This window comes from Aedes albopictus, chromosome 1 (genome assembly GCF_035046485.1).
Source record: "Aedes albopictus strain Foshan chromosome 1, AalbF5, whole genome shotgun sequence".
NCBI lineage: Eukaryota > Metazoa > Arthropoda > Insecta > Diptera > Culicidae > Aedes > Aedes albopictus.
Genome location: NC_085136.1, coordinates 280,053,496 through 280,080,807, shown reverse-complemented (window position 1 = coordinate 280,080,807; position 27,312 = coordinate 280,053,496). Strand labels below are relative to the sequence as shown.

Genomic DNA, 27,312 nt, shown 5'->3' with positions numbered 1-27,312 from the left:
TGGAGAAATTTTTGGAGTAATTCCTGGAGGTATTCTTGGTGGCATTCCTAGAGGAGTCCCTGGGGAAATGCCTGGATTAAATCCTGTAGGTATGTATGGAGGAGTACCTGGAATAATTCCTGGGAGAATTTCTGAAGGAATCCCTGTAGGAATTCCTGAGGGACTCCTGAAGAAACCCTTGAAGGAATTTCTGCAGGAATCCCTGGAGGACTTCATGGAATAATCCTTGCATAAACTCCGTGAGGATGATTTCCTAGAGAAATTCCTGGAGAAATGGCCGTAGTACTTTCTGAAGGAATTCCTGGCTCAATTCCTGGAGGAATTCCTGAGGTAATTTCTGCAGGAATTCCTGAATTTGTTTCTGCAGGAATTCCTGAGGTAATTCCTGGAAGAATTCTTAAAGGTATTCCTGGGGAGTCACAGAATTAAATCCTGAAGGAATTCCTGGATGAACCCCTGGAAGAATCCTTATAGAAATCCCTGAAGGAATGCCTGGAGGTATTCCTAAAAGAATTCGTGTAGGAATTCCTGCAGCAATCCTTAGAGGAACTCCTGAAAAAATGTCGAGAGGAGCTCCTGGAGGAATTTCTGTAGACATACCTGAGAGAATTTCTGGAGGAATCTCTGGAGCAATTCCTTGAGAAATCTTCTATGGAACTCCGGAGAAATCTCTAGAGAATTCCCTGAAGGAATTTCTGGAGGATTTACTTGAAAAATCACTGGAGAACTTTGAGGAAGAATCCCTGGAAGAATTCTTGAACAAATCCCTGAAAGAATTCCTGAAGGAGTTTCTAGATGAATTCCTGGTGGAATCTATAGTAAAATTCTGGAAGGAATCTCTGAAGGAATACCTGCAGAAATACCTTAAAGTATCACTGGTACAATTCTCGAAGGAAACCGCGAAAACAGCACTGGAACAATCATTGGAGGAACCTCTAAAGAAGGAATCCAATCATTTTGATTCCTCAAAACTGCAATCCAGATTTGCATATTCACATATCGGGCGACCATGCCGCTTAAAAGTCAGGCCACCCCTGGGCCTCCTCCAGAAAAAAATTCTAGCTACGCCAATGGTGTCACCCGACCTTACCAAGAGGATAGAATGCCGTCGCTACCAGCTCACTTATGTGTAGATACCTAAGCGTGTACCACCTCACTGGCGTCGTTCCTGATGTGCCCGAGGCACTCTTAGCTGAGCTGTGACACTTAGGAAGCGGTGCCATGTCGCTTAGACAGAGTTGCTTCCGGATGGGTGTGTGGAATTTCTGAAGAGGACCAGCAGAGCCCACTGTTTGTCCCTCGCCTCGCCTAGACTTACTCCGCTTGAGCCACGTTCGTATTTATGTCCCGATGCTCGGCCACCTCCCTGTGCCAAAAGGTGGTAAGTCCACACTGGTGTTTTGATATTGTTCGCTTAGGAAAGAATTCTTGGCTGACCTAAACCTGACTCGCAGAATGGGGGGGTTCGTCAAGCCCCTAGATTCCTGCGCCCGTTGACTCAACCCAGCAGAATCTGCTTACTCGACGTATATATCCGAAATCAGCTCAACTGTAAATTCAAAATGAGTTTTGTCATCCCACCACCAGAGATTCATTTTAAGTAGAGTGACTGGAAGGGAGAGTGGCGTCATGTTCCCATTTTGACAGATCTCCTGCTCGTTTGGAACAGGAATTTGTATGGATTTGACAGATGACCGCTGTTCCAATTTTGACATTGACGCCACTCTAAGTTAAAGCCACTCTAATGTCGTTTTCGTTTTTGCGGCGGTGCTACACCGCTTCGTGCTACACTATCCACCACAAAAACGAACATTTTCGACGCAGTTGCATTGGTGTGTGTGAATAAAAACCAAAATATTTACAATTTTGCAAACGCTGATTGGTTGACGCGATGTACACCTGCTACACTCCCGATTTTCTGAGTGCTGCACTATCTTGGGCGGTGCAGAAAAAGTGCTACACCGGTGCAGCACGAAAATCAAAAACGAACATTTTCGGTGCAAAAGTGCTGCACCGGTGTAGCACCACCGCAAAAACGAAAACGACATTAAGCACCTCCCGCTGTAGATGTCGTTCTTGCACACCCCTGCATCAAGTTTATGTTTTTTTTTTCTTTTGAAAGGCGTCGCGACGCCTCGACAAAAATGACAGATCGAGGGACGAAAAACCAAAACGATTTGTTGTTGTTGCGCGAAAAATATACAATTTTTATTTTTTACACTCGTTTTATTGCAACTGTTTAACTGCAAATTATTAGCAAATTTGAACGGAAGGTTTGTTCAGCCAAAAGGAATTGAAATTCGGTGAATGCCATCAGAAAATCGTGAGTATTCACCGATGAAAAAATCTTTTTTGTTTTTGTGTTTTCCTTCCGGAGCGAGTTGTTTTGAAAGTGTCAGTTACGTGGAATGTTTCCCATTTTTTTGTAATTAAGCTGATGAAACTTGTGAAATCAGTCGTGAAAAGAGATGTAATGGGATTTTCCCTCGGTTTCAGAGTAGACTTTATTCGGAATTGGAAACAGTAAAACGGATCACCATCGGAAGGGCTCTAGAAAAAGTGAAAGTACGTAGAAAATGTCCTCCCCGATTAGTTCCGCCTCTGAGTACAACAGTGCCCTAGACGACACCATCAACTCGTCGCTCAGTCCAGAACAGTTGGATTTCTCGCTGACGGAATCAGGTAAACACCTAAGCGCTGCGTCATCTACTATCAATTTAAGTAAATATTATTTTTCAGATATTGAAAACGTGAACATTTCAAAAGAGTGGAACGACCTTATGAATCCCAATCAGCGAAAGAATCCAGATGCTCGTGAGTCTTCCCGGTTGCTGCTGGACAGTCTGAAGAACAACAACATGAACAACGCAGGACCGCCGCAGAAAAGCCCTTCCAAATCTCTGAACAACGAAACCTTGGACAGCACACTGAGCACGGTCAGTTTGGACATGAGTGGAGTCGGATCCGCCAATGGGAGCTCCACGCTTTCGTTCGTGTCCAGCTCGGATGAGACTGGATCCGGGCTGTTGATGAGCGACGAGGAGGTAAGCATTACCACCACCACCAATGGTGGTGACCCAGTGACGACTGGGAGCAGTTCGAGCGTTACGGCTCCGAAGCCATCGCCCGTCAGTGGAGCGACCGGAGGCGGTGGGGATGACAGTCTGACCGCCAAGGATTCCAAGGACACTACGCACAATGTATCGCTGCTGCCGGCGGATGACGACCAACCGACGGAACCGGGACACAGCCAAAGTCAGAAGGTAGGTCAACAAGCTAGTAACTCGAAGCTCGATTAGGTACTACTTTTTATTCAGATGGGCTACGAACGTCGTTATATTCATCTGAAATTCTCTTTCTCTTCTAATACCAGGACGCCATCAAGATCTATAGCAGTTTGGAGGAATTCGACAAGAACCTACCGGATACAGTGACACTCCTTACCACGCCCCACGGCAGCAAGGTCTACCTGGTGGGAACGGCCCACTTTAGCGAGAGTTCTCAAAACGACGTCTCCTTGGTGATGCGCAACGTTCAGCCCAACGTGGTCATGCTCGAGTTGTGTCCATCGCGTGTTCACATCCTAAAATACGACGAGAAAGCCCTCTTGGAGGAAGCCAAGGACATCAACCTGGCCAAAATCCAGAGCATCGTCAAAACCAACGGTACCATCAATGGGCTTTTCTATATTCTCCTGCTAAACATGAGCGCCAAAATCACCAAGAAGCTAGGCATGGCTCCCGGAGGTGAATTCCGCCGGGCCGTGGACGAAGCCTCTCGCATTCCAGATTGTCTGATCCAGCTGGGCGATCGACAGATCAACATTACTTTGCAGAGGGCCCTACGAGGTCTTTCGCTGTGGCAAACAGTGAAGCTGATTCCAAAGCTCCTAATCATGGACGACGACATCACCGCGGAAGAGGTGGAGCAGTGCAAGCAGAAGGATCTCCTGGAGGAGATCATGCTGGAGATGGCCGGGGAGTTCCCTGCTTTCGGGCGGGTTTTCGTCGAGGAACGTGACCTCTACCTGTGCCACTCGCTGCAGTTGGCCGCCCTTCGACAGGAACTTCCCAACGGAACGGTGCGACCGGTGAACGTGGTCGGAGTCGTCGGAATAGGGCACGCCGCCGGAATTGTGAAACAGTGGGGCAAAGTGGAGAGTTCGGCGATTGCCTCAATCTTGACCATTCCACCGGCCAGCTTCAGCCACCGGGCGGCCAAGTTTGTGCTCAAGTACGGCACGCTGGGTCTGTGCGCCTATGGGGTGTTCCGGTTCGTGCGACCGCGGCTAAGCAAGTGGTTATGATCGGTTGTTTATATCCTAGTTCTCGAAGACTTTTGAGAACCTTCTTTTTTCCACTAGAGAGGGGTTGATTTTTGGAACATTTTTTTTTTTTCACATCGATTGAAAAGACAATTTATCACAGAAGTAATGGTATAGTATTTCCGTGTCAGACGCTAGTTGTCTCTTCCGAAAATTTGACCTGTACAGTGATAAGGTACACCCATTCATGGTAATAGCACATGGTTAGATCGGTTCGAATCGTTCCGCTCGTAGCACAGTTAAGAAAAAAAACACAAATCAAAATATTGTATGATTTGATTCTGAAGCATAACACGTAAATTTCATGTTTAGATACTTATTAATAAAAATCATTCAACTAATCCAAGAAGAGAATTTCAATTTCGGTGTGAAACATCCCATTAGAAAAACGTTGTTTAAACTCTCCAAAGAAGCTATTTACATCTCGTTGAACTGTTTACTTTACTTACTTTCAGTTCTAGGCACCCATGGTGGTGCAAAGGACGAATTGAAAGGTCTCCATCCTGGCCGACTGCCAGTCATCCCCTTGACCTATGGCCAGGTCAAATTTCTGTCGACTTGCTTTATTTCGTTGTTGAGGCTGCGCCGCCATGAGCCTCTGGGTCGGCTTCTGCTGCGATGTCCTGCTGGGTTCCAGTCTAACGCTTGTTTGACGCTGCGTAGCGTGTGGCCGACTCACCTCCACTCGTTTTGAAGCTTGAAAAAAAAAACTATATTTTAATACTGTAGAAAATTAACTCTTCAACGTTCTTCTGCAAGATTTTTTTAACCTATCGTCCATGGTCTCCTAGATTCCTAACGCTAATGATGAGTGTGAGTGTGAGTGTAACGCAGAGACCTCCCATACCCACTCTTGCGTTACATTTGGGTCTGTGCGAGCTGAACTTTGGCATGACTTAGAAAATGGTAATATGCTGAACCAAAGGAGTATCCGCAATGAGCATAATAGCACTTACGGCCGATTTCTTCACTTACCTAGACTCTAGATTTACCGCTAGCTTAAGGTCCAAGCGAAGGAGAAGAAACTGGCACTTAAAGTGCTATTGGTTTAAGTCCTCTCATCGAATATCCATGGGGAGAGGGTCTTCCACTGAGATTTATCGATAACATATTCAGCTATTCTTTCTGATAATTCTCCTTGGGTTCCTTCCAGTTTTGATTCTCTTGAGAATACTGTAGGAGTTGGTTCCAGGATTTCTCCTGGAATTACTGGCGGTATTCATCTCAGGATTCTTCATGGGAGCCCTTCAAGTATTCACTTACTGACTACTTTCTGTCTTAATTCTTTCAGAGTTCAGTCCAAAGAGATTCCTCTCGAGATTCTTTCAAGGATTTCTCGAGAAACCTTTCAGGAATTTCTTTCGAGATCTCTACCTCTGCGCCTAGGACTGAAAATCTCTATAATAATGTAATAAATACCAGACTTCTCCAACGGTTTCCAGCCATATTTCTTTCATTGGTATCTGCCGGGATTTTTTCAAGGGCTGCAAAACGGTGAGTCGATAAGGAGAGCGTCCAATATAGCTCTGGTCCTCACAAGTTCCTACCTCATGCTTCCACGGGTCAAGTGATGACAAAGACCGTCAGCTAAGAGTTGTGTGCTTAGCTGGTAGTGCAGCCTGGGCACTGTTGTCCTTCTGACTTCAGCTAGATTGAGGAGGTACGATTCGAGCGTTTGTTCACCAAGGAGGTGCGGCTCAAACAGCGTCTGTTCTGGCATCCAGCGGCTGAGTAAGAAACGCTGCACCACGCCCAGCTAGATCCAAGGTGGTAGCCCTATCAGCGTTGTCGTTCCAGTGTTGGTTGGGACGTTAAACAGAACTGGCACGATGGCCCTCCGGCGAGACAGGAGTGTTGGCGTAGGCCCAATAAGCCACCCGTAAAAATCCCCATTGCGAATAACATAGAAAATACGACTCGATACTACGATTGGAAACATGGAACATGGAATTGCAAGTCACTAGGTTTTGTTGGACTGTAGCAATATTGTGCATACTGTGGCAATGTTGGCCGCACTCACTGTGGGCATGTTGTGCAAATATGGCGCCGGCAAGAGCGCCAACAGTAGAGTAGAAGAGAGAGAGCAATCAGAAGTTATGTGTTGCTTGACCAGTCAAGACGTGATTAAAGTGTACAGTAGCGAAATTTGAGCGTTTTATTTCTTCCCGAAATCCCGGTTCCGCGTTCCGCTTCGGAGACCCATTGTGCTGCGTAGTTTGTGTCCACCTCTGCTCAACAGGTTATGGGCCCAGGAGTGCCGACGGAGAGGTTCCGGTTCGCTGCGGGAAAGTGATTCGTTCGTTCGTTTGCGTCGCGTGTGGAATTTTGTGTAATTGCTGCAGCGGTGTGTGCGTGTGTTGTAAAGACAAGATGGCGGATGCGGATGTGAACAAATTCGCGTTTGCCAGGTTGAACAACCAGAATTGGCAAATCTGGAAGTTCCGAATGGAAATGCTCCTAACCAGAGAGGAGCTGTGGCACGTGATCAGTGATGCGAGGCCGACGGTAGTGACCAATCAGTGGACGAAGGATGATCGTAAAGCTCGGGCCACGATTGGGTTGTGCATAGACGACAACCAGTTCGGACTGGTGAAAGACGCGGAAAGTGCAAAAGATTTTTGGGATCAGTTGCGTGGCTATCACGAGAAGAACACGGTGACATCACGTGTCTCGTTATTGAAAAGATTGTGCTCGGTAAATCTCGCGGAAAGTGGTGATCTGGAAAATCATCTGGTGGTGTTGGACGATTTGTTCGATCGTCTGGCGAATGCAGGTCAGGAGCTGGAGGAATCGCTGCGGATTGCGATGATCCTGCGCAGCTTGCCCGATTCGTATGGTGGTTTGGTTACGGCGTTGGAGAGCAGAGCGGATGCAGACATCACGATGCAGCTGGTGAAGCCGAAGCTGTTGGACGAGTTCGAGCGTCGGAGGGAACGTTCCGACAAGGTAAGCGATATGAAGGTGATGAAAAGCGAAATAGTGCGAAGTGAGATGCAAAGTGTGGGTAGAGTGCAATCGAGGGCGACGACGACGACGATAGTCTGCTTCTTTTGCGGCAAGCCCGGTCACATGCGTCGAGAGTGCCGTTCGTATTTGATGGCGAAGCAGGAGCTGCAACGAGAGAGCGAAGAAAGAAGGAATAAGCCGAACGACAGAGTGCGTGGTCCGCCAAGTGCGAAGCACCCCAGTACGGAGGGTTAGCCTAACATTAGCCTAATGTGAGACTAACTGGCCAGCATGTTAGGCTAACTTTTTGTCTCACATTTGGCTAATGTTAGTCTAAAATTAGACAGATATGACACACTTTTGTTAGACATGTTGCAAATTCGAAACATGTTTGTTAGTCTAACATTAGACTAACGTTAGACATGTTTTACTATGGGCTGTTAGACAAATGTTAGGCATAAATTTTATGCTGCTTGCTTTCATTCCAGCTGTCATCCGAGCAAGAAGTATGATTGTAGTAGTGAACTTTTGTCGACGTTCACTACTACAACCGTACTCTTGCCTCGAATGAAAGCTGGACGAAATAAATTCAATAAAAAAAAAAACGCTGAGCCTGTTTCAATTTCAATTTTAATTTTAACTTTAATTTTAATTTTAATTTTAACTTTAATTTAAACTTGAATTTGAATTTGAATTAAATTAAATTAAAATTAAATTAAAATTAAATTAAAATTAAATTAAAATTAAATTAAAATTAAATTAAAATTAAATTAAAATTAAATTAAAATTAAATTAAAATTAAATTAAAATTAAATTAAAATTAAATTAAAATTAAATTAAAATTAAATTAAAATTAAATTAAAATTAAATTAAAATTAAATTAAAATTAAATTAAAATTAAATTAAAATTAAATTAAAATTAAATTAAAATTAAATTAAAATTAAATTAAAATTAAATTAAAATTAAATTAAAATTAAATTAAAATTAAATTAAAATTAAATTAAAATTAAATTAAAATTAAATTAAAATTAAATTAAAATTAAATTAAAATTAAATTAAAATGAAATTAAAATTAAATTAAAATTAAATTAAAATTAAATTAAAATTAAATTAAAATTAAATTAAAATTAAATTAAAATTAAATTAAAATTAAATTTAAAATCAATTAAAATTAAATTAAAATTAAATTAAAATTAAATTAAAATTAAATTAAAATTAAATTAAAATTAAATTAAAATTAAATTAAAATTAAATTAAAATTAAATTAAAATTAAATTAAAATTAAATTAAAATTAAATTAAAATTAAATTAAAATTAAATTAAAATTAAATTAAAATTAAATTAAAATTAAATTAAAATTAAATTAAAATTAAATTAAAATTAAATTAAAATTAAATTAAAATTAAATTAAAATTAAATTAAAATTAAATTCAAATTAAATTAAAATTAAATTAAAATTAAATTAAAATTAAATTAAAATTAAATTAAAATTAAATTAAAATTAAATTAAAATTAAATTAAAATTAAATTAAAATTAAATTAAAATTAAATTAAAATTAAATTAAAATTAAATTAAAATTAAATTAAAATTAAATTAAAATTAAATTAAAATTAAATTAAAATTAAATTAAAATTAAATTAAAATTAAATTAAAATTAAATTAAAATTAAATTAAAATTAAATTAAAATTAAATTAAAATTAAATTAAAATTAAATTAAAATTAAATTAAAATTAAATTAAAATTAAATTAAAATTAAATTAAAATTAAATTAAAATTAAATTAAAATTAAATTAAAATTAAATTAAAATTAAATTAAAATTAAATTAAAATTAAATTAAAATTAAATTAAAATTAAATTAAAATTAAATTAAAATTAAATTAAAATTAAATTAAAATTAAATTAAAATTAAATTAAAATTAAATTAAAATTAAATTAAAATTAAATTAAAATTAAATTAAAATTAAATTAAAATTAAATTAAAATTAAATTAAAATTAAATTAAAATTAAATTAAAATTAAATTAAAATTAAATTAAAATTAAATTAAAATTAAATTAAAATTAAATTAAAATTAAATTAAAATTAAATTAAAATTAAATTAAAATTAAATTAAAATTAAATTAAAATTAAATTAAAATTAAATTAAAATTAAATTAAAATTAAATTAAAATTAAATTAAAATTAAATTAAAATTAAATTAAAATTAAATTAAAATTAAATTAAAATTAAATTAAAATTAAATTAAAATTAAATTAAAATTAAATTAAAATTAAATTAAAATTAAATTAAAATTAAATTAAAATTAAATTAAAATTAAATTAAAATTAAATTAAAATTAAATTAAAATTAAATTAAATTAAATTAAAATTAAATTAAAATTAAATTAAAATTAAATTAAAATTAAATTAAAATAAATTAAAATTAAATTAAAATTTAATTAACATTTAATTAACATTTAATCAACATTTAATTAAAATTTAATTAAAATTGGATTGAAATTGAATTCAAATTAAATTAAAATTTTATTCAAATTTTATTGAAATTTTATTAAAATTTAATTAAAAGTTTATTAAAATTAAATTTATTAAAATTTTATTAAAATTAAATTAAAGTTAAATTATTTATTTTATATTTTATTAAAATTTGTTAAAATTTTATTAAAATTTTTTAAAATTTTATTAAAATTTTATAAAAAATTTATTAGATTTTTTTTAAGTTTTAAAATTTTATTTAAATTTTATTACAATTTTATCATAATTTTATTAAAGTTTTATTAAAATTTTATTAAAATGTTGTTAAAATTTTATTGAAATTTAATGAAAATTTAATTAAAATTTGATTAAAATTTATTCAAAATTAAATAAAAATTAAATGAAAAATAAATCAAATTAAAATTAAAATGACTCACCGACACGATGAGGCCAAACTTAACGGAATCGGACACTGTTTTGGAGATGACTGGTTCCGGCAACGGTACGACGAGAACGAACCGGACTTATTGGCCAGTAGCAGCGGCGAGGAGCTGACGGGTCGGACGACGTAACGACTGAAATGGTTCTTACCAGGTTGTTACGGTTTTAACTAATTGAAACGCGCAATTTTTATCATTTTCCCGACCGACGAACGCTGCCGCAATCAACAAAGTTATTTTTTTAACTGCCGTTCAGGCAACTGTCAACAATGCGCGAAAGAATCGAACACTGAGCATAATTTCGGGGTTATGATTTATGCTCTCCAGAAATTTTCGATGAGCAACATATCTAACAAATGCCTAACAGTGTCGAACGCCTAACTTCCTCCGTGCTGGGACGTGAACGACGAAGACTGTGGTGGCATTGGTGGCAGCAGTACCAGTGTGTGCTTTATGGCTGGGGTGGATCAGCAGAAGAGCTGGTACATAGACAGTGGGGCGAGTCGTCACATGACGAGTGATAGAAGTTTTTTCAAGTCGTTGAGGAACAGTAGCGGACCAAGTGTAGTGTTGGCGAACGGAAAAATTGTTACCGCTGCTGGATGTGGCGAAGGCATAGTGTTTGGTGAGGATGGAAACGGGAATCGGGTGGAAGTGAAACTAACCGATGTCCTGTACGTTTCGTCGTTGGCGAGTGGTCTAGTGTCGGTGAATAGACTAACGTCGAAAGGTTTTTCGGTGAACTTTGTGAGAAATGGATGTGATATCCGCAACACATCTGGGAAGAAAGTGGTCGTGGGTGAAAAAGCGGGACAGTTGTATCGACTAAAGTTGGCGAAGGTGGTGAAGAAGGTGGAATCCCGACCACCGAAGTCAAGCGAGAAGAAAGTTGTTGAACGAGGAAAACCAGTCAGCGAGGTGAGCTGGTATTCGGAGAAGTCGAGACGAGCTGACGAGCGTGAAGAGGAAGACGAGTTTTACGACGTGGATACTTCAAGCGAGGAAGAGAGTCCGTTGGAGAAGACGACGAGTTCGGATCCGGATGACGACTGGAGAGAAGTCAGGCGATCCAGGAGGAGCAACCGTGGTGTTCGACCAGGCCGGTTGGGCGATTACGTAGTGGGCGCGTAAAACAGGAGGAGAATACCTGAAGTATTTTAAAGTAGAGACAATGCGTACAACATTGAGGAGGAGTGTTGGACTGTAGCAATATTGTGCATACTGTGGCAATGTTGACCGCACTCACTGTAGGCATGTTGTGCAAATATGGCGCCGGAAAGAGCGCCAACAGTAGAGTAGAAGAGAGAGAGCAATCAGAAGTTATGTGTTGCTTGACCAGTCAAGACGTGATTAAAGTGTACAGTAGCGAAATTTGAGCGTTTTATTTCTTCCCGAAATCCCGGTTCCGCGTTCCGCTTCGGAGACCCGTTGTGCTGCGTAGTTTGTGTCCACCTCTGCTCAACAGGTTTCGCAGGATGTGACAGGATAATCTACGACGAACTACATCCCCGCAACTTCGACATCGTGGCGTTGCAGGAACTTTGTTGGACTGGACAGAAAGTGTGGAAAAGCGGACATCGAGCGGCTACCTTCTACCAAAGCTGTGGCACCACCTATGAACTGGGAACAGGATTTATAGTGTTGGGCAAGATGCGACAACGTGTGATTGGGTGGCAGCCGATCAACGCAAGGATGTGCATGTTGAGAGTTAAGGGTCGTTTCTTCAACTACAGCATCATTAACGTCCACTGCCCACACGAAGGGAGACCTGATGACGAGAAAGAAGCGTTTTATGCGCAGTTAGAGCAAACATACGATGGTTGCTCGCAGCGTGATGTGAAAATCGTTGTCGGCGACATGAATGCGCAGGTAGGAAGGAAGGAAATGTACCGACCGGTAATCGGGCGAAACAGCCTGCACGCCGTATCGAATGATAACGGCCAGCGATGCGTAAACTTTGCAGCCTCCCGTGATATGGTAGTCCGAAGCACCTTCTTCCCCCGCAAAGATATCCACAAAGCCACCTGGAGATCACCCGACCAACAAACCGAAAATCAAATCGACCACGTTCTAATCGACGGTAAATTCTTCTCGGATATAACCAATGTCCGCACATACCGCAGTGCGAATATAGATTCGGATCACTACTTAGTCGCTGTATGCATGCGCTCAAAACTTTCGACAGTTATCATCACGCGTCGAAGTCGAACGCCGCGGCTCAACATCGAGCAACTTCGTAACGTAGAAGTGGCTCAAGACTACGCGCAGCAGTTAGCAGTGGCCCTACCAACGGAAGAGCAGCTTGGCGCAGCTACACTTGAAGATGGCTGGAGGGACATCCGATTCGCCATAGGTAGTACCTCGGCTACAGCACTAGGCTTCGCGACTCCGAATCACAGAAACAACTACGACGGCGAATGTGAACAGTTGAAAAACGAGAAGAATGCAGCATGGGCGAGAATCCTGCAACACCGTACGAGAGCGAACGAGACACGTTACAGACAGGCGCGGAACGGGCAGAACTCAGTCTTCCGGATGAAGAAGCGCCAGCAGGAAGAACGAGATCGCGAAGCGATGGAAGAGCTGTACCGCGCTAAGGACACACGAAAATTCTACGAGAAGCTGAACCGCTCGCGCAGAGGCTTTGTGCCACAAGCCGACATGTGCCGAGATAATCGCGGGAATATTCTCACGAGCGAGCGTGAGGTGGTCGAGAGGTGGCGGCAGCATTACGATGAGCACCTCAATGGCGACGTTGCAAGTACCGAAGGTGACGTGGTAACAGATCTTGAAGTATGTGCACCGGACGAAAGACTTCCGGCCCCTGACCTCCAAGAGATTGAGGAGGAGGTTGGCCGGTTGAAAAACAACAAAGCCGCTGGAGCAGATCAACTACCAAGCGAGCTTCTAAAATACGGTGGAGCAACACTGGTGAGAGCACTACACTGAGTCATTACCAAGATTTGGGAGGAGGAAGTATTACCGGAGGAATGGATGGAAGGTATCGTGTGTCCCATCTACAAAAAGGGCGACAAGTTGGATTGCGGGAACTACCGCGCGATCACACTACTGAGCGCTGCCTACAAGATACTCTCAAATTTTATGCCGCCGACTATCACCGATTGCAAGAGAGTTCGTGGGGCAATATCAGGCTAGATTTATGGGTGAACGCGCTACAACAGACCAGATGTTCGCCATCCGCCAGGTGTTGCAGAAATGCCGCGAATACAACGTGCCCACACATCACTTGTTCATCGATTTCAAATCGGCGTATGATACAATCGATCGAGAATAGCTATGGCAGATTATGCACGAATACGGATTCCCGGATAAATTGATACGATAAACTGATAGTCCCTTCGAATCTCGCAGAGGGTTACGGCAAGGTGATGGTCTTTCGTGCTTGCTGTTCAACATTGCTTTAGAGGGTGTAATAAGGAGAGCGGAGATAAACACGAGTGGGATGATTTTCACGAAGTCCGTTCAGCTGCTTGGTTTCGCCGATGATATTGATATTATTGCTCGTAAATTTGAGACGATGGCGGAAACGTACATCCGACTAAAGAGTGAAGCCAGGCGAATCGGATTGGTCATTAATGTGTCGAAGACACAGTACATGATGGCAAAGGGCTCCAGGGAGGAATCACCGCGCCCGCCACCCCGAATTCAAATCGACGGTGATGAAATCGAGGCGGTTGAAGAATTCGTTTACTTGGGCTCACTGGTGACCGCCGACAACGACACCAGCAGAGAAATTCAGAGGCGCATTGTGGCAGGAAATCGTTCTTACTTTGGACTCCGCAGAACTCTACGATCGAATAAAGTTCGCCGTAACACGAAGTTAACCATCTACAAAACGCTGATTAGACCGGTCGTCCTCTATGGGCACGAAACATGGACCCTACGTGCAGAGGACCAACGCGCCCTTGGAGTTTTCGAACAGAAGGTGATGCGTACCATCTACGACGGAGTGCAGATGGAAGACGGGACTTGGAGAAGGCGAATGAACCACGAGCTGCATCGGCTGCTGAGAGAACCAACCGTCGTCCATACCGCGAAAATCGGGAGGCTACGGTGGGCGGGTCACGTCATCAGGATGTCGGATAGCAACCCGACTAAAATGGTTCTCGAGAGTCATCCGATCTACAGCGCACGGACTGCTGATTTTTCTGAGCCAAGTTTTAAGCAATGGCCGCGCTCTCTCTAATAGTCCCAAATTCCGTCATTCTACCTTTTTCTTCGCCGCTCATTGCTTCAGCCAATTCAAAAGATTGGTAGCAGACAATGAATTCACAGCGGTACGGAACCCTTTCACTACTGTGATATTCTACTGTTATTACACAACAAAAGTGAAGGGTACGACACATACAACATATACAAAACAAAAATCTACAATCTTGTAACCAAACGGTTACAAAGATCATCTAGTCGGATTGACGGCTGGAAGAATAGTGGAATTCCTCCATGGGTTTCTTCTGCGATTCCTGCAAGATAGACTCCTGAATGAACCTAAAAATAACACTTGGAATAATGTTGGAGAAATCCCAGAAGGAACTTCCTGAAGAATTCCAGAAGAAATGTCTGAATGAACTTCTGGAGAAATCCCAGAAGTAATTTCTAGGGGAATTGCAAAAAAAGCTAAAAAAAACTCGTGGAAACTTAACAGGTGCTCCTGGAGTGATCATTTGAGTGAACTTTTGAAGGAATCTTTGAAGAAGCTTGGAGGATTGCCCAAAAGAACTTCCTGAAAAAAAAAAACACTTGAACGAATGCAAGAAAGCAAATTTCTGAATTAAAATTAATAAAATCCTACAGGGAATCAAACATTTTAAAAGACACGGACACGTTCAAAGCTTCCAGTGAGCTTATCACTCTTTGAAGGAAGCACGACACTACACGACGGACAGCATGCAACGCCCAGTGGCACAGCAGAAAACTTTTCCTGACAGCTGCGGCGGCAATCGAACCCGCACTCCTCAACACGATGCGACTAATTGCTTGATAACAATAGCCGCACGACCACGAAGCCAGCAATGAAAAAAAGCAAGCATTTCATTTAGGTATACCCAACACCGTTTCCACTACAGTCGCTATTATTCAATCCAGTGATACATCACATACACTTTAGATAAAAGGATCGCATCGCATTTCGCGATATGAAAAATTATTTTTTCAATAGTTGCTTGTATATTTTTGAGAGAGGGTTTCACTTTTTGTTTCTTTTTTCTGTTTTGTTTTCAATAGAGGTGGAAAAATCAATGATATTCCTTCTTTCTCTAACACCCAGTCATTGCGTGTGTTCCGTCTTGCCTTTCTCTCGCTCTTTGTCTTCCTGTTCTGTCTGTTCGGTTTTTTTTCTGTTTTTGTTTTTGCTTTAGTGTTTGTATTCTTCTAAATTTTGTAGTAAATTGGATTTAGCATTTATTATCAATTTTCTGCTGTGTTTTTTCGTCACACACTGTTTTCACATTGTTCATTCAAGATTTTTTTTTTATTTGAGTTTATTCTTTCTTTCGTTTCACAATTTATTTTAAGAAGTTACTCTTAATTACGAGGGAGCGATGTTTGTTGAATTACTTTTTACAAAAAATAAAATATTTAAACTCAAGATCCACCGTTTTGTTCTCCCGGGGACCCAAGAGCAGACACTTCCACACTGTTTCAGTTTTCTTCTCAACACCAAGCATGCTTGTTCTACGCGTTCCTTACTGTTTTAGTTTTTTAACCTCTTTTGTTTCACTCTTTCTCTTGGCAATGCACGAACATTGCCATGTAATTTTCTTATTTTTCCATACTTGTTCCCTTTTTGCTACTACTTGTTTTTTTTTGTTGTCTCACAGAGCATCAATAGTTTACAATTTTAGTAATAGTTTAAATAGTTTTTTGAGGCATGCTTGCTCAACAGCCTCGCGTCCTAAAATTAAGATAAAATCGAAAAGAAAAAAACGAAAACGATTTCTTTCATCATCATCAATCATCATCAGTTACCATTAGAGCATGCTAGCTGTTGTAATGTGTTTGTTTGTTTCAGTGTTTTACGAGTTAATTGAGCAGTGCTTCCATAGTGTATGGATGTGGTGGTGGCGGCGGCGGATGTTGTTGTGGCGGCTGTTGTTGTAGTGATGGCGGCCCCGCCGCCGAATGTGCTTGCTGATTCTGTTGCAGATGTTTCCGAGGTTCGGGTCAGTCTAGGATTACAACCTGAAGATCACTGTTCGCTTTGTTATTGCTACTACTGCTATTGTTGTTTGTGCTGCCGGTATTGTTGTTGCCGCCGGCCGTCACGAGCTGCGCTGCCAGCGGGTGAACACTGGCCAGGGCGGCCATGTTCGTTGAGTTGAGATTAAGGTTAGCTGCCGCGACGGCGGCCGGATGCGGAAGTTGGCCCGTGGCGGCGGTCAGTTGCGCCGTTAGCTGAGGTGGAAGCGTTGCGGGTAGCTGAGGAATGCCTGCTGCAGCGGCGGCGGCGGCCGCAGCCGCTGCTGCCGCCGACACGGGGGCAACCGGTGGCAGCAGGCTGGCTATGATGGCCGCATACTTGGGCACCAGATGGCGCCAGGGCTTTCGCGCCGACCGCCGTAGTTCGACGATTGGGATCTTGCGGCGGGTTTTTCTGAGGGGGAAGGATGATTTCATTACAATGTGATTGGGTAGAGCTCTAAGCCGATTGTCATGAATTAGTTTCTTACCTGCTAGCTTCGGTTGATCGGTAGTACACATCGTCGGGAGCGTCCATCCAACTGATGACCTGTTTCCGCCCGGAACCGGTCCGGGCCATTTGTGCTATTTTTGGTTTACCATTCATCTGGAATAATAAAGGGGAAATTTGAACTTCGCCCTCATCTTAAAGATGTTACATCTTTCTTCTCCGTGTTTTTTTTTAGTTCTACTCGTTTTTGAGTGACTGAAAAACTACCGAAAATGAGGCTGTAGACCTTTATTACATCCCAAAGGAAACCTGTTTTACTATAGCTATGTTTGTACCTAGTTTGAATAAAAAAGAGGCGCTCAGCTGGTAGCGACATCAGTCAGTGACTGCGAAACGGGGAACAAGCCTTCCTGTTTTGATTCGTAGTATTCAACAGGTTATGGGCCCAGGGATGCCCTGGTGGAGTTCGTGAAGCGAGGAGACCAAGCGATGAGGAGATCAACACTGGCTGAGGATCGAAGATCGTGAGGGACCTGAGCTGAGAATCATGGAAGTCGAGACGGTGCGGTTTCGGCTGATCAACGGACGTACAGATGGCAGAAGGTATTCAGCGGCAGAAGAAGTTTGGTGCCAGAATGATCTTAGCATCTGGGTAGCGAAGAGATGAATGCTAGGAACGGAATAAAGGGGTCATATCATCTACAAGAAAGGTGACAAGTTGGGAGTACGAGAACTTTGGAGCGATCACAAGTCAGAATGCCGCCTACAAAGTGATGTTCCAGATCATCTTCCGTCGTTCTTCACGCATAGTAAATGAGTTTGTGAAAATTTATCAAGCCAGCTTCGTTGACAGCCGCTCGACAACGGACCGGGACGAGATCGTCACCGTATCAACCGCACAAAACTATAGAAAATCATGGACGAGAACGTCGTCTCCGGGAATCTTACTAGACTGATCAAAGCGACGATGGATGGTGTTAAAAACGGCGTATAGTTTGTTCAAATCTCGCGGGAGGCTGCGACAAGGTCATGGACTGCTGTTCAATATCGCCCTGAAAATCCGATCAATTTGTCTGTTTGACGGATGACATGGATATTATTGCTAGAACATTTGGAACGGTGGCAGAACTATACACCCGCCTGAAACATGAAGCAGCAAAGTTCTGACTGATTGTGAACGCGTCGAAAATTAAATACATGCTGGCAGGCGGAAGTGCGAACGATAGAGCATGCCTAGGCAGCAGTGTTACGATAGACGGGACACCTTCGAGGTGGTGGAAGACTTCGTCCACCTCGGATCCTGATTAACAGCAGACAATAACGATAGTCGTTATATAAAAAGGCACATCATCAGTTAAGGTCGGGCCTGCTATGGGCTCCACAAGAACCTACGGTCGAGAAAGATTCACCCCCGCACCAAGAGCACCGCACCATGTACAAAACTGGTGGCGTGTTGGAGAATGGTGTGTGACGGTGAAGTATGAACCACGAGCTTGCTCTACGCAAAAGCTCTACGGCCGGATGTTGGGCACTATTATTATTAGTGTGACAACGAAGTAACTGTTTGTTTCAGTGTATATCATTTCTTAGATTTCACTAACACCATTGTATTCAGTATCAGTAGAATAAAGATTTCAGTTTGAGAGTGTCACTAATCAGAGAAACACGTTTGTTTCATTTACTCTGCTATCCGACACCGGTAGGTCGCAAAAGCTGGAAGGGTACGACGGGCAGGTCATGTTGTGAAAATGCCGGACAACAACCCTGCAAAACTGATGTTGACAACTGACGGACACGAGACACGTGAGCTCTTGCGTTATTCCTTCGACTGTGCATCACCATCGTCATTTGGCATTTTCATCACCGACGTCAGATAAGAGAGCAAAGCATACTGTTTTGGCGTTAATACCGCTCCGTAGGATGTGTAGAAACTGCCCTTTTGTCATTGGCGTAGCTAGAGGGGGGCCTGGAGGGCCAGGCCAAACCCCCAGAATCCGCCAGCATCAACATTCCTGGAGCAAACCCTGAAACAATCCTTGAAAGAATTCCTGGAGTAAACTCTGAAGGAAACCCTGGAGGAATTTCTGAAAGTATACCTAGAGGAATCCCTGGATGAATTCCTGGAGGAATCCTTAGAGCAAATATAAGAAGAATCTTGGCGAAATTTCTGAAGAAATTGCTTGAAGAATCCTGGGAAGAATTCCTAGACAAATTTCTGGAGGAATCATTGGAGGAACTTCTGGACAAATTCCTGGCGGAATCCTTGGATATATTTCTGGAGTATTTTGTGAAAGTATACCTGGAGGAATTCCTGTAGAAACCGGTAGAAGAATTCTTGGAGAAATTCCTGAAGGAATAATTGAAGGATTTCCTGGAGGCATCCCTGGAGAAATTCCAGGATTCCCTGGATAAATAACTAGCGAAATCCTTGGATGAATCCGTGGAAAAATTCCTAAAGGAGACATTTTTTAAGAAACCTCTTGAGAAATTCCGGGAGGAATCCTTAGAGAAATTTCTGAAGAAATGCTTGGAAGAATCCGAGTGAAATTCTTGGAAAAATCCCTGGAGGAACGTTTGGGCAAATTCCTGACGGAGTTCCAAGAGGAATTCCTAGAGAAATCCTTAGAGTAATTCTTGAGGTACTTCCGAGGAACTATCCCTGGAAGAATTTGTGGAGAAATCCCTAGAAAAATTTCTGAAGAAATTCCTAGAGGATTTCCCAGAGGAATTCTTAGAGGAATATGTGGATCAATTATTGGAGGAATCATCTGAGGAATTACTGGAGGAATCTTTAGATGAATCCTTGTAAATTCCTGGTGGAATTTCTGGATGATTCCGTGAAATAATTCCTGAAGGAATCTCTGGAGGAATCCTTGGAGAAGAAATTCCTGGAGGAAATCCTAAAAGAATTCCCTAAGGAATCCCTGAAAAAATCCTGGAGAAATTACTGAAAAATTTCTTGAAAGAATCCCTGGAGGAATTTCTGGATCAATTCTTGGGGTAATTCCTGGGTGTATTCTTGGTGGAATTCCTGGAGTAGTCCCTGGGGAAATGTCAGAATGAAATCCTGGAGGAATACCTGCAATAATTCCTAAATAAATTCCGGGAGCAATTCCTGGGGCAATTTTTGAAGGGATACCTGGAGGATTTCGTGGGAGTATCCTGAAGAAATCCTTGAAGGAATTCCTAGTGGAATCTCAGGAGGAATTCATGCAGTAATCCCTAGAGGAATTCTAGGAATAATGCCTCTATTAACTCCGGGAGGAATATTTCTTGCAGAAATTTCCGTAGTAATTCCTAGATCAATTCCTGGAGAAATTGCTAGGGTAACTCCTGGTGGAATTCTTAACGGTATTCCTGGAGGAGTCCCTGAATGAAAGCTTGGAGGGATGCGTGGATGAATTCCTGGAGGGATCCCTATAGAAATGCCTGGAAAGACTCGAATAATTCAAAAAAAGACACCAAAATACTCGCTCTACCTTATATGCCAAACTACCGCACACTACCAAACCCGACTTGAAACCGACATTTCAAAACCGAAACCGATCGCAATGATGTTTTCTCAAGATATCGAAACTCCAACGCAAGAATCTCTAGGTACTGTAAATCCAGGAAACTTCAATAAAAACTAGGTTTACTCTTTGAGGAAAATAAATTTTCAGTACCTATGACTAGGAATTGGAACTTACATGATGTCGCGGGAGAGGTTGTCCTGCTGCCTGAGCTGCGGCCAACATGGCTGCGTACTGCTCTGGGGTAGGTCGATGAGACGGCATCGGATCTTTGTTCGGTCGTTTCGTTGGAGGCGCTACAGGTCCTAAAAATTGAAACACGTTCTAAGATTTGTTCCTACATCAATTCCCTACACGTTCATTCTTACCATCGATTCCGTTGGCATCTTCATAGTTCCGCCGTTTTAGTGATGCAGGTGGTGGGATGGGGGTCATAGGGCTGCCCGTCACCACCAGTCCGGGACCGGTGGCAACTGCATTCGGTGTAGTACGTCCAGCTGTCACGCCTGCCGTGCTTCCCACCAGTGTAGGCATACCCGGTGGAACGGCCGTCGATCCAATTCCTCCTCCTCCTGCCCCTCCTCCTATTCCACCGCCTGCTCCTGGTGCCCCGACGACCGCATTGACGGTCACTCCCGGCAGGGTGCTGGCGACTGCCGCTGCGGTCGCTGCCGCTGTCGCCGCCACATTCAGCGGTTTCGGTTCAGCCTCGACGACTTTATTTGGTATCCGATCGTACACTAAACTACCATCGGGAGCCTTCGGTGGCTTGGGGAATGCGACCACCTCCGGCTTTGGCATTTTGTCCTTCGGGGTCAGTATGAGCCAGTCGCCCACGGTTGGGCCGGGATTGCCGAGACGGTTCGCTATGTGCGTCACGCTGCCCCGATCGCGCTTCTTGTAGATGAGCAACCTCCGGATGTCCGCTATACTCTTGCCAGCCTCAGCGATGGTGACTGAAAGGGGAAAAGATACGTTAGGTTGGTTCAGACACTCTCTAAACGCCCGACTTACATTCCTGCTTCACTGCGACGGTGTTGATCGAATATGACGGTTGCCGGGCGGCCTTTTTCGATCGAACAACTTGCCGGCAAAGTCGCCTCGATAACCGCGTCGTCAGGTTGGTGAACAGGTAGAACGCCGTCCGGGTTTTCATGATAGGTCGCGGGGACCCTGATCGGATCTGAATTCCGTGAGCCTGAGCGTAGTGTCGAGCCAGTTGCGCCTTCAGTTTGAACTCCTTACCGCAATTGACGATGGAACATTTGAACGATGGACTGCGGGAAGAAAATGGTGAGGAAAGACAGCTCAGAATAGAATCACGAAGTTCATAACGCGAGAAGCTCACCTGTGCGGCCGATGATTGCTCAGCCCGCCGCTCCCTAAACTACCGATCGGTCCACTGCTGGCCACAATGGTCAGATCATCGTCGATATCACTTCCGGCGCTGCCTGGACCGCCGGTTCCTGGGCCACCACCGCCACTCGCTCGTTGTTTCTTCAGCGACACAACAGTTCCACCACCGCCGCCGCCGCCACCACCACCGGGCGTCGTTCCTCCTCCTCCTACTCCTCCGCCTGCTCCGGCGCCTACTACCGTCGTGTCCACAATATCACCACTATCCGCTAACCGGGATGCTACTTTAAGGCCTCCGTAACGCTTCCAATAGTTCCAACAAACCTGACACAACCGGCAGCTCATGTGCGACGGACCCCACGAGTACCACTGGAAGGATAATATGAGAAGAAAATTAGTAGTCGGAGCAATAATGCCGTGGAATCCTTCTCGGGATTCCGTGGAATCCTTCTCGGGATTCCGTGGAATCCTTCTCGGGATTCCGTGGAATCCTTCTCGGGATTCCGTGGAATCCTTCTCGGGATTCCGTGGAATCCTTCTTGGGATTCCGTGGAATCCTTCTCGGGATTCCGTGGAATCCTTCTCGGGATTTCGTTGAATCCTTCTCGGGATTCCGTGGAATCCTTCTCGGGATTTCGTTGAATCCTTCTCGGGATTCCGTGGAATCCTTCTCGGGATTCCGTGGAATCCTTCTCGGGATTCCGTGGAATCCTTCTCGGGATTCCGTGGAATCCTTCTCGGGATTCCGTGGAATCCTTCTCGGGATTCCGTGGAATCCTTCTCGGGATTCCGTGGAATCCTTCTCGGGATTCCGTGGAATCCTTCTCGGGATTCCGTGGAATCCTTCTCGGGATTCCGTGGAATCCTTCTCGGGATTCCGTGGAATCCTTCTCGGGATTCCGTGGAATCCTTCTCGGGATTCCGTGGAATCCTTCTCGGGATTCCGTGGAATCCTTCTCGGGATTCCGTGGAATCCTTCTCGGGATTCCGTGGAATCCTTCTCGGGATTCCGTGGAATCCTTCTCGGGATTCCGTGGAATCCTTCTCGGGATTCCGTGGAATCCTTCTCGGGATTCCGTGGAATCCTTCTCGGGATTCCGTGGAATCCTTCTCGGGATTCCGTGGAATCCTTCTCGGGATTCCGTGGAATCCTTCTCGGGATTCCGTGGAATCCTTCTCGGGATTCCGTGGAATCCTTCTCGGGATTCCGTGGAATCCTTCTCGGGATTCCGTGGAATCCTTCTCGGGATTCCGTGGAATCCTTCTCGGGATTCCGTGGAATCCTTCTCGGGATTCCGTGGAATCCTTCTCGGGATTCCGTGGAATCCTTCTCGGGATTCCGTGGAATCCTTCTTGGGATTCCGTGGAATCCTTCTCGGGATTCCGTGGAATCCTTCTCGGGATTTCGTTGAATCCTTCTCGGGATTCCGTGGAATCCTTCTCGGGATTTCGTTGAATCCTTCTCGGGATTCCGTGGAATCCTTCTCGGGATTCCGTGGAATCCTTCTCGGGATTCCGTGGAATCCTTCTCGGGATTCCGTGGAATCCTTCTCGGGATTCCGTGGAATCCTTCTCGGGATTCCGTGGAATCCTTCTCGGGATTCCGTGGAATCCTTCTCGGGATTCCGTGGAATCCTTCTCGGGATTCCGTGGAATCCTTCTCGGGATTCCGTGGAATCCTTCTCGGGATTCCGTGGAATCCTTCTCGGGATTCCGTGGAATCCTTCTCGGGATTCCGTGGAATCCTTCTCGGGATTCCGTGGAATCCTTCTCGGGATTCCGTGGAATCCTTCTCGGGATTCCGTGGAATCCTTCTCGGGATTCCGTGGAATCCTTCTCGGGATTCCGTGGAATCCTTCTCGGGATTCCGTGGAATCCTTCTCGGGATTCCGTGGAATCCTTCTCGGGATTCCGTGGAATCCTTCTCGGGATTCCGTGGAATCCTTCTCGGGATTCCGTGGAATCCTTCTCGGGATTCCGTGGAATCCTTCTCGGGATTCCGTGGAATCCTTCTCGGGATTCCGTGGAATCCTTCTCGGGATTCCGTGGAATCCTTCTCGGGATTCCGTGGAATCCTTCTCGGGATTCCGGGGAATCCTTCTCGGGATTCCGGGGAATCCTTCTCGGGATTCCGGGGAATCCTTCTCGGGATTCCGGGGAATCCTTCTCGGGATTCCGTGGAATCCTTCTCGGGATTCCGGGGAATCCTTCTCGGGATTCCGGGGAATCCATCTCGGGATTCCGTGGATTTTGCGGAATCGTTCCAGGGATTTTGCGGAATCGTTTCAGGGATTCTGCGAAATCCTTCTCGGGATTCCATGCAATCCTTCTCGGGATTCCGGGGAATACTTCTCGGGATTCCGGGGAATCCTTCTCGGGATTCCGGGGAATCCTTCTCGGGATTCCGGGGAATCCTTCTCGGGATTCCGGGGAATCCTTCTCGGGATTCCGGGGAATCCTTCTCGGGATTCCGGGGAATCCTTCTCGGGATTCCGGGGAATCCTTCTCGGGATTCCGGGGAATCCTTCTCGGGATTCCGGGGAATCCTTCTCGGGATTCCGGGGAATCCTTCTCGGGATTCCGGGGAATCCTTCTCGGGATTCCGGGGAATCCTTCTCGGGATTCCGGGGAATCCTTCTCGGGATTCCGGGGAATCCTTCTCGGGATTCCGGGGAATCCTTCTCGGGATTCCGGGGAATCCTTCTCGGGATTCCGGGGAATCCTTCTCGGGATTCCGGGGAATCCTTCTCGGGATTCCGGGGAATCCTTCTCGGGATTCCGTGGAATCCTTCTCGGGATTCCGTGGATTTTGCGGAATCGTTCCAGGGATTTTGCGGAATCGTTTCAGGGATTCTGCGAAATCCTTCTCGGGATTCCATGCAATCCTTCTCGGGATTCCGGGGAATACTTCTCGGGATTCCGGGGAATCCTTCTCGGGATTCCGGGGAATCCTTCTCGGGATTCCGGGGAATCCTTCTCGGGATTCCGGGGAATCCTTCTCGGGATTCCGGGGAATCCTTCTCGGGATTCCGGGGAATCCTTCTCGGGATTCCGGGGAATCCTTCTCGGGATTCCGGGGAATCCTTCTCGGGATTCCGGGGAATCCTTCTCGGGATTCCGGGGAATCCTTCTCGGGATTCCGGGGAATCCTTCTCGGGATTCCGGGGAATCCTTCTCGGGATTCCGGGGAATCCTTCTCGGGATTCCGGGGAATCCTTCTCGGGATTCCGGGGAATCCTTCTCGGGATTCCGGGGAATCCTTCTCGGGATTCCGAGGAATCCTTCTCGGGATTCCGGGGAATCCTTCTCGGGATTCCGGGGAATCCTTCTCGGGATTCCGGGGAATCCTTCTCGGGATTCCGGGGAATCCTTCTCGGGATTCCGGGGAATCCTTCTCGGGGTTCCGGGGAATCCTTTTCGGGATTCCGGGGAATCCTTCTCGGGATTCCGGGGAATCCTTCTCGGGATTCCGGGGAATCCATCTCGGGATTCCGGGGAATCCTTCTCGGGATTCCGGGGAATCCTTCTCGGGATTCCGGGGAATCCTTCTCGGGATTCCGGGGAATCCTTCTCGGGATTCCGGGGAATCCTTCTCGGGATTCCGGGGAATCCTTCTCGGGATTCCGGGGAATCCTTCTCGGGATTCCGGGGAATCCTTCTCGGGATTCCGGGGAATCCTTCTCGGGATTCCGGGGAATCCTTCTCGGGATTCCGGGGAATCCTTCTCGGGATTCCGGGGAATCCTTCTCGGGATTCCGGGGAATCCTTCTCGGGATTCCGGGGAATCCTTCTCGGGATTCCGGGGAATCCTTCTCGGGATTCCGGGGAATCCTTCTCGGGATTCCGGGGAATCCTTCTCGGGATTCCGGGGAATCCTTCTCGGGATTCCGGGGAATCCTTCTCGGGATTCCGGGGAATCCTTCTCGGGATTCCGGGGAATCCTTCTCGGGATTCCGGGGAATCCTTCTCGGGATTCCGGGGAATCCTTCTCGGGATTCCGGGGAATCCTTCTCGGGATTCCGGGGAATCCTTCTCGGGATTCCGGGGAATCCTTCTCGGGATTCCGGGGAATCCTTCTCGGGATTCCGGGGAATCCTTCTCGGGATTCCGGGGAATCCTTCTCGGGATTCCGGGGAATCCTTCTCGGGATTCCGGGGAATCCTTCTCGGAATTCCGGGGAATCCTTCTCGGAATTCCGGGGAATCCTTCTCGGGATTCCGGGGAATCCTTCTCGGGATTCCGGGGAATCCTTCTCGGGATTCCGGGGAATCCTTCTCGGGATTCCGGGGAATCCTTTTCGGGATTCCGTGGAATCCTTCTCGGGATTCCGGGGAAACCTTCTCGGGATTCCGGGGAATCCTTCTCGGGATTCCGTGGAATCCTTCTCGGGATTCCGTGGAATCCTTCTCGGGATTCCGTGGAATCCTTCTCGGGATTCCGTGGAATCCTTCTTTCGAATCCTTCCGAGGATTCTGTCGAATTTTTCCGAGGATTCTGACCAATCCTCCCGAAGATTCTGTCGAATAGTAATGCCATAACCTTTGAATATCTTACCTGAGGCGACGCGAGCGTCGAGCAGGACTCGCACGGCTTGCCGCCGCTAATCGTGAGCACCTCCACGCCACTGCTCCCGTTTGAGTTGCCGTTCAGAATGTTCTTGTTGTTGTTCGTGATCAGCGCCGGGCTGGGCTTGGTGTAGTTGGGAATGTAGACCTGCTTCAGCTTCGATTCCGCTTCGACGGCTTTCACCCGCTTCTGCTGCACGTACCGGTCCGTCGTCTTCCACATGTAGTAGTACTCCACTATGCTTTTGAGCGTTTTCCAAGGAAGCTAGAACAGTCGAATAGGGGGATACATGAGTTTGAGGGAATCAGTTGTGGTTTTCTGAAGGGGCTGGACACCGAATACCAGTCGGGACCCTTCCTCGATAGGTACTACTCACAAAGTCGTTTCGAATGTCGTTGAAGTCTTTGCCGTACTTTTCTAGGGCGTCCTCGAAGAGATTCGCCTCGGAAGCGCTCCACTCCTCCATCTCGTCTCGACATAGCACCGGCCCACTGGAGGGCACCAACGAACACATGGCGTTCTCTATCGAGTAACTATGTTTGTGCAGGGTATCCATTGCATGAAACTAGGGAAAGGAACAACATTGAAGATTGCTTCGAGAGACGTTGGGGTGGTATCTTACCAAGGTAATATCACGACTAGCGGCCGCAGCCGACATGTGCAGGGACGGTTGCTTCACTGAGCTGGTGCAGTCCAGCGCCCGCGCAAACGTGCCAACGGACCGGGACACCACCAGGAACTGGTCGATCTTCTTGTCGCTGAGCGAATGCCGAGGCGTCCACACCAGCGTTTCCATATCTTCCAGGTTCCGTTCGTACTTTTCGCCGTCCTTCAACATGGCTTGCACATCCGTCTGGTACCGATGACCCACTCGGATCTCCCCCTTATCCGCCAGCAGCGTTTTCTGCGTCGGATCGAATACTAGGCAGTAGAAGAAGGTATCCTAAAAGAGCAAGACAATGAGTTATCAAACCATTTCTGGGATATCCTCTAAATCTAAGAAGTTCGACGCTATTTCGGTTGTCGATCCGTTTCGTGTTTGGAA

At 44.9% G+C, this 27,312-nt stretch overlaps 2 protein-coding genes across 4 annotated transcripts in view; one reads left to right on the top strand and one right to left on the bottom strand.

Annotated features, from left to right (window-relative positions):
• Window positions 1–2,166: 2,166 nt before the first annotated feature.
• On the top strand, window positions 2,167–4,665 carry LOC109397201 (traB domain-containing protein). 3 transcript variants are annotated; one of them, XM_019669546.3, is made up of 4 exons: window positions 2,167–2,323; window positions 2,497–2,682; window positions 2,740–3,263; window positions 3,374–4,665. In XM_019669546.3, the coding sequence occupies exons 2-4, from the start codon at window positions 2,577–2,579 to the stop codon at window positions 4,304–4,306; spliced, it is 1,563 nt and encodes a 520-aa protein (XP_019525091.3). In that variant the 5' UTR covers window positions 2,167–2,323; window positions 2,497–2,576; the 3' UTR covers window positions 4,307–4,665. The 3 variants fall into 3 exon arrangements, with proteins under 3 accessions (XP_019525091.3, XP_019525099.3, XP_062702827.1); XM_019669554.3 differs by having other exon boundaries at window positions 2,169–2,323; window positions 2,502–2,682; XM_062846843.1 differs by lacking the exon at window positions 2,167–2,323 and having other exon boundaries at window positions 2,397–2,682.
• Window positions 4,666–15,348: 10,683 nt separating this feature from the next.
• Window positions 15,349–27,312, bottom strand: part of LOC109414950 (metastasis-associated protein MTA1) — a 286,844-nt gene continuing 274,880 nt past the window's right edge. Inside the window, exons 5-13 of the mRNA XM_029860424.2 lie at window positions 26,890–27,210; window positions 26,644–26,832; window positions 26,256–26,531; window positions 21,694–22,070; window positions 21,360–21,622; window positions 20,714–21,301; window positions 20,523–20,650; window positions 16,874–16,989; window positions 15,349–16,797 (exon numbers count right to left, since the gene is read on the bottom strand). Coding sequence (XP_029716284.1) covers window positions 16,368–16,797; window positions 16,874–16,989; window positions 20,523–20,650; window positions 20,714–21,301; window positions 21,360–21,622; window positions 21,694–22,070; window positions 26,256–26,531; window positions 26,644–26,832; window positions 26,890–27,210 — 2,688 coding nt within the window. The 3' untranslated portion in view covers window positions 15,349–16,367. The remainder of the gene's footprint in view (window positions 16,798–16,873; window positions 16,990–20,522; window positions 20,651–20,713; window positions 21,302–21,359; window positions 21,623–21,693; window positions 22,071–26,255; window positions 26,532–26,643; window positions 26,833–26,889; window positions 27,211–27,312) is intronic.

Coding starts and splice junctions, on each gene's coding strand:
- LOC109397201 (XM_019669546.3), top strand. CDS start 2,577: ATGTCCTCCCCGATTAGTTCCGCCTCTGAGTACAACAGTGCCCTAGAC. Junction 2,683..2,739: donor TTTCTCGCTGACGGAATCAG/GTAAACACCTAA, acceptor ATTATTTTTCAG/ATATTGAAAACGTGAACATT. Junction 3,264..3,373: donor GACACAGCCAAAGTCAGAAG/GTAGGTCAACAA, acceptor TTCTAATACCAG/GACGCCATCAAGATCTATAG.